Raw genomic sequence first — 10,534 nt, 5'->3', positions numbered from 1 at the left:
GGGTCCATTCTTGTAAAGGAAGTGATTCGTTTTCAAGAAATAATTCAAATAATACACTTATTTAGAGTAATGTAATTTTAAATAATTTATGTTGATGACAGTTTTGTATTTTAACTGTAACTTATTCAGAGTATATTGTGAGAAAGCTAGGTATTAAGTCTGCAAATTATTTGATGGAATGTTTGGTCGCTGATGAAGAGAATAAGTGTGATTCTCGAAACATGTACAGCATTTCATTAATATAGAGTAAATAATTTTTTATGGCATTGACAATGTGAACATAGATCTTTATCATTGTTTATTCAGTGGTATATTAGATATAAGTCAATACGGACCAAAATCAAACCATAATAGTTAAAATAATAAATCGGACAGGGAATCAATCGTTCTTTACCACTTACATGTAGCCCTGTATTTTTCTTGTTAAGATTTAATACTAAGCAAACAAGAAAGCAATATTTCTGTTTAGAAATGAATATAGTTTAAATGAAATACATTTCAGAATGTATTTAAAGCTTTTTGTTTTTCACCACCACTATGTGCAAAGATTCCACTATAGATGGGGCAGTTCTGCTACAGTTATCAACACTGGGAATCCTCAGAAATAAATATTGAGGATCTTCAAACTGTTGAAATTGGCAATGGGAAATATAATTTTCTGAACATAACTTGGAGGAATTACATTTATTTACAACTGTTATTACATTATTCATCAAGCTATTTACTTTCAATGGGCATTATTGCATGCAAATTCTCTGTGGGATCGGTTACTCGGCCCATGAAGAGGACAATGCCCACAGGTTCATCAACCACCATGAAGATGAATGGAACGTCGGCTCTAAATACAGTGGACTTGAGGTGGATGGGTCCGCTGAAGATGCTGAGTGCTGGAACACCAGAGAGTGGAGAACTTAGCAGACACATGCTTTATGTAAGCCTGGTACAAGGAAGTGCATACTGTACTAGACTCAGCTATGAACCTTGAGATCAGCATTACACCACCCACACATGCTTCTGGGATTGGATCCTCCTGTGGGTGGGGGCAGTAGAATAACGTCCACGGTATCCCCTGCCTGTCGTAAGAGGCAAATAAAAGGGGCCCAAGGGGCTCTGAACGTGAGAGCGTGGGTTTGCGATCATGGGGACCTTAGCTGAGTCCTGGCATTGTTTCCACTTACTTGTGCCAAGCTCCTCACTTTCATCTATCCTATCTGACCTCATTTGGTAATCTTGTTCTTTTCTGACCCCAAGACCATTAGACCATTTGAAAGTAAGGGAGTCTTTCATTTTCATGCCCTTCATGGCCCTTTTCTTTCTTTGGCTGATATCTTCATTTTTTCCACTTTTTCTCTCTGATTGGTGTTATATAGAGGATGGTTGCCTAATTCTACTTCCGCTTAAAACAATAATTACCACCACCAATCCTAGGATTGGAAGCAGTACCAGACTCAGCTAAGGAACCTGTGATCACTAATATACCACCCACACATGCCCCTGGGATTGGGAACAGTACCAGACTTAGCTAAGGATCCTGTGATCACCATTATACCACACACACACACACACACACTCCTGAGAGTGGCAGCAGTATCAAATTCTGCTAGGGACCCTGTGATCATCACTATTCCACCAACACATGCTCCGGGGAGTGGGAGCAACCAGATTTAGCTAAGGACCATGTGATCACCACTACACTATTCAAACATGATCTTGAGGGGTGAAAGCAGTACAAGACTCAGCTAACGATTTTGTGATCACCACCACAATTTCCACACATGATCTTGAGGAGTGAAAGCAGTACAAGACTCAGCTAACAATTTTGTGATCACCACCACACTATTCTCACATGATCCTGAGGAGTGAAAGCAGTACAAGACTCAGCTAACGATTTTGTGACCACCACCACACCATCCACACATGATCTTGAGGAGTGAAAGCAGTACAAGACTCGGCTAATGATTTTGTGATCACTACCGCATCATCCACACATGATCTTAAGGAGTGAAAGCAGTACAAGACTCAGTTAACGATTTTGTGATCACCACTACACTATCCACACATGCTCCTGTGAATGGAAGCAGGACCAGACTCAGTTAAGCATCCTTTGATCACCACTACACTATCCATACATGATCTTGGAGAGTGGAAGCAGGACTAGACTCAGCTAAGGATACTTTGATCACCACTACATTATCCACACAACATCCCGGATAATGAAAGCTGGACTAGACTCAGCTAAGGATATTTTGATCACCACTAAACTATCCACACATCATCCTGAATAGTGGAAGCTGGACTAGACTCAGCTAAGGATCCTTTGATCACCACTACACCATACACAAATGATCTTGGAGAGCGGCAGCTGGACTAGACTCAGCTAAGCATCCTTTGATCGCCACTACACCATCCACACATGATCCTGGAGAGTTGAAGCTGGACTAGACTCATCTAAGGATTCTTTGATCACCACTACACTATCTACACATGATCTTGGAGAGTGGAATCAGGACTAGACTCAGCTAAGGACCCTATGATCACCACTACAACCTCCTCCCCCCCCCCCCCCCCCCACACACACACACACCTTCAAGTGACAACAGTATCAAACTCAGCTAGCAACCCTGTAATCACAAGTACACCACCCACACATAATCTTAGAGAGTGGAAGCAGGATTAGACTCAGCTAAGGACCCTGTGATCACCACTATACTACTCACACGTGATCCTGGAGAGTGGAAGCAGGACTAGACTCAGCTAAGGACCCTGTCATCTCCAATACACTATCCACACATGATCTCCCCCTGTGGGTGGGGGCGGTAGAATAACACCCACGGTATTCTCTGCCTGTCGTAAGAGGCGACTAAAAGAGGCCCCAGAGGCTCTGAACTTTAGAGCGTGGGTTGGCGACCACGGGGCCCTAGCTGAGTCCTGGCATTGCTTCCACTTACTTGTGCCCGGCTCCTCACTTTCATCTATCCTATCAGATCTTCCTTGATCAACTCTTGTTCTTTTCCGACCCCGACGCTATTAGGTTTGCGAGGGCTAGGGAGTCTTTCATTTTCACGCCCTTCGTGGCCCTTGTCTTCCTTTGGCCGATAACTTCACTTTTCGAAGTGTCGAGTCCCTTCCTTTTTCCCCTCTGATTAGTGTTATATAGAGGATGGTTGCCTAGTTGTACTTCCTCTTAAAACAATAATCACCACCACCACCACCACCACACATGATCCTTTAGAGTGGAAGTTGGACTAGACTCAGCTAAGGATCCTTTGATCACCACTACACTATGCACATATGATCTTGGAGAGTGGAATCAGGACTAGACTCAGCTAAGGACCCTATGATCACCACTACAACCTCCCCCCCCCACACACACACACACCTGCAAGTGACAACAGTATCAAACTCAGCTAGCAACCCTGTAATCACAAGTACACCACCAACACATAATCTTAGAGAGTGGAAGCAGGATTAGACTCAGTTAAGGACCCTGTGATCACCACTATACTACTCACACGCAATCCTGGAGAGTGGAAGCAGGACTAGACTCAGCTAAGGACCCTGTCATCACCAATACACTATCCACACATGATCCTTTAGAGTGGAAGTTGGACTAGACTCAGCTAAGGATCCTTTGATCACCACTACACTATGCACATATGATCTTGGAGAGTGGAAGCAGAACTAGACTCAGCTATGGATCCTTTGATCACCACTACACTACCCACACATGATCCTGGAGAGTGGAAGCAGGACTAGACTCAGCTAAGGACCCTGTGATCACAACTACAAAAAAACAAACACATACTCTCTCTCTCTCCTGGGAGTGGCAACAGTATCAAACTCAGCTAGAAACCCTGTAATCACCAGTGCACCACACATATGCTCCTGGGGAGCAGAAGCAGGGCTAGACTAAGCTAAGAACTCTGTGATCACCACTATACTACCCACACATGATGTTGGGGAATGGAAGCAGGACTAGACTAAGCTAAGGACTCTGATCACCACTATACTACCCACACATGATGTTGGGGAATGGAAGCAGGACCAGACTAAGCTAAGGACTCTGTGGTCACCACTATACAACCCACACATGATGTTGGGGAATGGAAGCAGGACTAGACTAAGCTAAGAACTCTGTGATCACCACTATACTACCCACACATGATGTTAGGGAATGGAAGCAGGACCAGACCAAGTTAAGGACTCTGTGATCACCACTGTACCACCCACACATTATGTTGGGGAATGGAAACAGGACCAGACTAAGCTAAGGATCCTGTGATCACAACCATACCACCCACACATGATGTTGGGGAATGAAAGCAGGACTAGACTAAGCTAAGGATCCTGTGATCACCACTACACCACCCACACATGATGTTGGGGAATGGAAGCAGGACTAGACTAAGCTAAGGATCCTGTGATCACCACTACACCACCCACACATGATGTTGAGGAATGGAAGCAGGACCAGACTAAGCTAAGGATCCTGTGATCACAACCATACCACCCACACATGATGTTGGGGAATGGAAGCAGGACTAGAGTAAGCTAAGAACTCTATGATCACCACTATACTACCCACACATGATGTTGGGGAATGGAAGCAGGACCAGACTAAGCTAAGAACTCTGTGATCACCACTATACTACCCACACATGATGTTGGGGAATGGAAGCAGGACTAGACTAAGCTAAGGATCCTGTGATCACCACTACACCACCCACACATGATGTTGGGGAATGGAAGCAGGACTAGACTAAGCTAAGGATCCTGTGATCACCACTACACCACCCACACATGATGTTGAGGAATGGAAGCAGGACCAGACTAAGCTAAGGATCCTGTGATCACAACCATACCACCCACACATGATGTTGGGGAATGGAAGCAGGACTAGAGTAAGCTAAGAACTCTATGATCACCACTATACTACCCACACATGATGTTGGGGAATGGAAGCAGGACCAGACTAAGCTAAGAACTCTGTGATCACCACTATACTACCCACACATGATGTTGGGGAATGGAAGCAGGACTAGACTAAGCTAAGGATCCTGTGATCACCACTATACCACCCACACATGATGTTGGGGAATGGAAGAAGGACCAGACTAAGCTAAGGATCCTGTGATCACCACTATACCACCCACACATGATATTGAGGAATGGAAGCAAGATCAGATTAAGCTAAGGATCCTGTGATCACCACTATACTACCCACACATGATGTTGGGGAATGGAAGCAAGACCGGACTAAGCTACGGATCCTGTGATCACCACTATTCTCCCCACACATGATGTTGAGGAATGGGAGCAGGACCAGACTAAGCTAAGGATCCTGTGATCACTACTATACTACCCACACATGATGTTGGGGAATGGAAGCAGGACCAGACTAAGCTAAGGGTCCTGTGATCACCACTATACTATCCACACATGATATTGGGGAATGGAAGCAGGACCAGACTAAGCTAGGGATCCTGTGATCACCACTATACCATCCAGGGAGTAGGACCAGACTCAGCTAAGGACAGTGTGATCACCACTCAACTCTCAATTCATCAATATTCATAGGAATTATTGCTTAAAGAATTAGGACTCTCAAAGTTACAAGTACCGGATGAGTTGGCTGTACGGTTAGGGGCGCGCAGTTGTGAACTTGCATTTGGGAGATAGTGGGTTCGAACCCCACTCTCGGTAACCCCAAAGATGGTTTTCCGTGTTTTCCCATTTTGGCACCAGGCAAATGCTGGGGCTGTATCCGAATCAATGCCAAGGCCCCTTCCTTCCCATTCATAGGCCTTTCCTCTCCCATAAGATCTATCTGTGTTGGTGTGACATAAAGCAAATAGCAAAGTTACAAGTGGTGTTGTTTACTCAAATCCATCATCTTGCCTTGGCTCCCCAACTTTCAAACTTTCCACTTTCAAATTCTTGGTCTGCTACTGCTGATGGGGAGCATTTTAAGACCAGGCACCTCATGGTGCAACTTCCAACAGCACCACTGCCCATCAGCTATGGTAGATAGGCGGCAAAGGCATTAATTTTTAGCCACTCAGACATATATCAAGGTCACTTTAATAGCTGTCTCCCAACTTGGACATGAGAGGTTCAAGAATAACCTGGACTGAATTTACGGGAATTCATAACTGAAATTAAGAGCATTTCCGTCAAACTATCATATTTTCAATTTTGTATTTAAAAATTCTTCTTTCAAAAAATATAAATATTTTCATCCTACCATCACTTTAAAAACTCTAAGCACTATATTTAAATGGAGAGTGTCATTCGTTTCACACCTTCAATTGTGGTTTTCTCTTTTTTGCATCACATTTTCTACCATCTTCTTGTGAAACTTACAGGAATCTTTCAGTATGTATAAGATGATATGATCAAGTGAATATTACTGCATTCCTTTCCTCTCAAGGTAATAATGAACTACTTTCTTTCAAATTTTGCTTGGAAGACAAAATTGAAATTTTGTATCTTGTTCTTTTCTTGCGTAACAATAAAACACAGAGTAGCCACTAACAATATCTGTATTAATGACCAGCTGTCCAAAACTGAACTTCAGAAATAAGAAAGTGTGATGCAAGGAGCATTTTCTATGTTGCATGTGTAAAAATACAATAAAAATGCTGTGTAGCTCAGGCAGTAGAGTGCTGGCCTTCTGAGCCTAACTTGACAGTTTTGATCCTGGCTCAGTCTGGTGGTATGTGAAGATGCTCATGTTGATAGATTTACTATCACGTAAATTAACTCATACAGGACAAAATTCCAGCATTTAGGCATTTTTGAAAACCATAAGAATGTAGTTAGTGGGACATAAGACAAATAATATTATTATTAATAAAAACATTTGTAGGTGAAAAATTATTTGGGTCAATATTCTCAAACTTTATGTAAATATTTTTCATAAGGCTGTTTTTAGTGGTTAACATTTGATCACAATCGCTAGAGAACTGTACGCAGACATGACTCGCCTTAACACCATGTGTTTACTCCATGGTGCTCAAATCATTTTTTCACAGATGATAGAAAGTGACTTGTTTATTCAGTCTACAGAGATGAAGTTCGTAAATTGTACTACAGAGATCTTCCATGTCAGGTGGTCAATCAATCAATACTGATCTGCATTTAGGGCAGTCGCCCACGTGGCAGATTCCCTATCTGTTGCTTTCCTAGCTTTTTCCTAAATGATTTCAAAGAAATTGGAAATTTATTGAACATCTCCCTTGGTAAGTTATTCCAATCCCTAACTCCCCTTCCTATAAATGAATATTTGCCCCAGTTTGTCCTCTTGAATTCCAACTTTATCTTCATATCGTGATCTTTCCTACTTTTATAAACGCCATTCAAACTTATTCGTCTACTAATGTCATTCCACGCCATCTCTCCGCTGACAGCTCGGAACATACCACTTAGTCTAGCAGCTCTTCTTCTTTCTCTCAATTCTTCCCAACCCAAACATTGCAACATTTTCGTAACGCTACTCTTTTGTCGGAAATCACCCAGAACAAATCGAGCTGCTTTTCTTTGGATTTTTTCCAGTTCTTGAATCAGGTAATCCTGGTGAGGGTCCCATACACTGGAACCATACTCTAGTTGGGGTCTTACCAGAGACTTATATGCACTCTCCTTTACATCCTTACTACAACCCCTAAACACCCTCATAACCATGTGTAGAGATCGGTACCCTTTATTTACAATCCCATTTATGTGATTACCCCAGTGAAGATCTTTCCTTATATTAACACCTAGATACTTACAATGATCCCCAAAAGGAACATTCACCCCATCAACACAGTAATTAAAACTCAGAGGACTTTTCCTATTTGTGAAACTCACAACCTGACTTTTAGCCCCGTTTATCAACATACCATTGCCTGCTGTCCATCTCACAACATTTTCGAGGTCACGTTGCAGTTGCTCACAATCTTGTAACTTATTTATCACTCTATAGAGAATAACATCATCCGCAAAAAGCCTTACCTCCGATTCCACTCCTTTACTCATATCATTTATATATATAAGAAAACATAAAGGTCCGATAACACTGCCCTGAGGAACTCCCCTCTCAACTATTACAGGGTCAGACAAAGCTTCACCTACTCTAACTCTCTGAGACCTATTTTCTAGAAATATAGCAACCCATTCAGTCACTCTTTTGTCTAGTCCAATTGCACTCATTTTTGCCAGTAGTCTCCCATGATCCACCCTATCAAATGCTTTAGACAGGTCAATCGCGATACAGTCCATTTGACCTCCAGAATCCAAGATATCTGCTATATCTTGCTGGAATCCTACAAGTTGAGCTTCAGTGGAATAACCTTTCCTAAAACCGAATTGCCTTCTATCGAACCAGTTATTAATTTCACAAACATGTCTAATATAATCAGAAAGAATGCCTTCCCAGAGCTTACATACAATGCATGTCAAACTTACTGGCCTGTAATTTTCACTGGCCTGTAATTTTCACTGGCCTGGAGTCCCGTGGTCAAATATGTCAGCTCCCACTGTAGGTGGGGGTGGTTGAATACATCCACGTTATACCTTCCCTTCAGTATGGGGCGACTGGAGGGGCTCTGGTGACCGCAGGTTCACTACCTGAGTCTGACAGTGAGAATGAAGTGTAACGAAGGCACCCAGTACTGTTGTAATATCATCAAGACTTACCATCTTCTTTAGTATCTCCTGGACCTTTCTCGGAGACATCCACTACTACTTTCTGTCCCACATCATGCACATACATTGGCTTATCAGAAATACCAGAGAAATTTGCTGAAGATTCGAAAATCTTCCTGATTCCCATCTGAAACAGAGAATAATAATAATAATAATAATAATAATAATAATAATAATAATAATAATAATAATAATAATAATAATAATAATAATAATAATAATAATAATTGTACCGGGTGGTACATCTCCACGCCGCTAATTCAAATATTGCGCCAGTTGAAACTTCTCTACAGGAGAAAGCCTGAACTTTAACAAACTGTATTAACTCAACGGTTTCTCGGAAGATGTCACTACTGTAAATTTGGTAATTTTGAAGTGTTCTGAACTGTGTCTATTTTGATTTGTGTTTGTTTGCTCCGTATCAAGTAGTTTGAACATTCTCTAACAGATGTCACTACCCAAAACTATGGTAACACACTCTGGTGCAATGGAATGAACTTTCTTGAAGAAATATTATATTCCTAAGTTTTATTTTTACTAAATTTTGTTCTGTGGTTTGTGGGTTGGCAATATAAATCCTTTCTTTCCACCCGTTTTGAATGTAACCAATCATGAATTTACGTAATTAATTTTCCACCAATACGGTGTTTCTTCCTCGTCTTGTGTATTAGTTTTTGCTGTTGGCCAATAAAAGTTTGTGGGCGGGTTGTTATCATTCATGAAAGGTCTTGAATGTTCCACGAGGGTATATAAACTGCTGATTTTCTTGTCTCAGTGCCACTTCAGTAACATCTCTCTTAGTGTGTGAATATGTAGCAGGGGGCGGGAAGCGCCTCTTTCTTCAAGCAGCAGTTCTTCTACAAGGTAATGGCCTGTTAACATCTTCATTTCTTGCTAGCTCAGCAGTTTAACTCTCGGGGAGGGTTCGAAACCTTTAGTATGTAACCTACCTTTTCAAAATGTAAATTCTGTTCTGTCTATGTAAAATCTATAAATTACTGTAAAGCGGGGATAGAGAGTGCTTCACCCTCTCGAACTCCCCTTCATTTTTGAAAAGGAGGTGACTACGTTTTCATAACTGTTCTTCTCTTCTTTAATATAGTAAGTTTTCTCATACGTGTCACCTCGCTAGCTTGGGATTAGCTCCTGTATGATCGGCCTAGCGCCACATAGGTTTTAGACAAAAACTTTGTGTAGGAGTGCAAGTTATCGCCTCCATTCAATTTTGTATTTTGGGCCATTTACTTAACCTGTTTTGTTTTCTTTCCTGCGAAGGCCCAGTAGATTGGGTATTAGATACCCCTGTTTCACTGTATGTGTGCCTTGAGGGCAGTTAGTGTAAAGTCAGTTTATGGTCTCTTAAATAGGCTTGAAGACTTTGAGAGCATATCTGCTCTTTCTTGTGTGTGAAACGTGCCTCTAGGAGGCTTAACATGGTAATTGGGAGCAAGTGCTCCTTGGCTTGACTGGGGTTTTCTGCCCCTTTGTGTAAACTGGGTACATTGGTAAAGTTGGGCTCATAGCTCAAGGATTGTAATTGTGGGGCTCGAAGCCCAAAACTTGTAACGAACTGTAATCTGTAATTTTTTTAATTTGTTGATCTGCTACTTGGTACCTGTTATACTTTGTTATTTGTTGATTTTGAAAAGAAAATATAACCTTTGTTAATTTTTAAATTAACTTTAATTTGGTAGTTGAGACCTATTCCAGCCTGCACCTTCTTTCACCTCTGCTGTTCCACAGATACCTCAGAACAATAATAATAATAATAATAATAATAATAATAATAATAATAATAATAATAATAATAATAATAATAATAATAATAATAATAATAATAATAATA

The 10,534-nt window shown here is 41.4% G+C and overlaps 1 protein-coding gene across 1 annotated transcript in view; it reads right to left on the bottom strand.

Moving 5' to 3' along the window:
• Positions 1-676: 676 nt before the first annotated feature.
• Positions 677-10,534, bottom strand: part of LOC136875682 (serpin I2) — a 160,103-nt gene continuing 150,245 nt past the window's right edge. The window contains exons 6-7 of the mRNA XM_067149237.2: positions 8,680-8,815; positions 677-887 (exon numbers count right to left, since the gene is read on the bottom strand). Of these exons, the coding sequence (XP_067005338.2) occupies positions 718-887; positions 8,680-8,815 (306 nt within the window). The 3' untranslated portion in view covers positions 677-717. The remainder of the gene's footprint in view (positions 888-8,679; positions 8,816-10,534) is intronic.

This window comes from Anabrus simplex, chromosome 6 (assembly GCF_040414725.1).
Source record: "Anabrus simplex isolate iqAnaSimp1 chromosome 6, ASM4041472v1, whole genome shotgun sequence".
In the NCBI taxonomy this organism is placed as follows: domain Eukaryota; kingdom Metazoa; phylum Arthropoda; class Insecta; order Orthoptera; family Tettigoniidae; genus Anabrus; species Anabrus simplex.
Note: the sequence above shows the minus strand (reverse complement) of the source record. Positions and strands in the feature narration are given on the sequence as shown.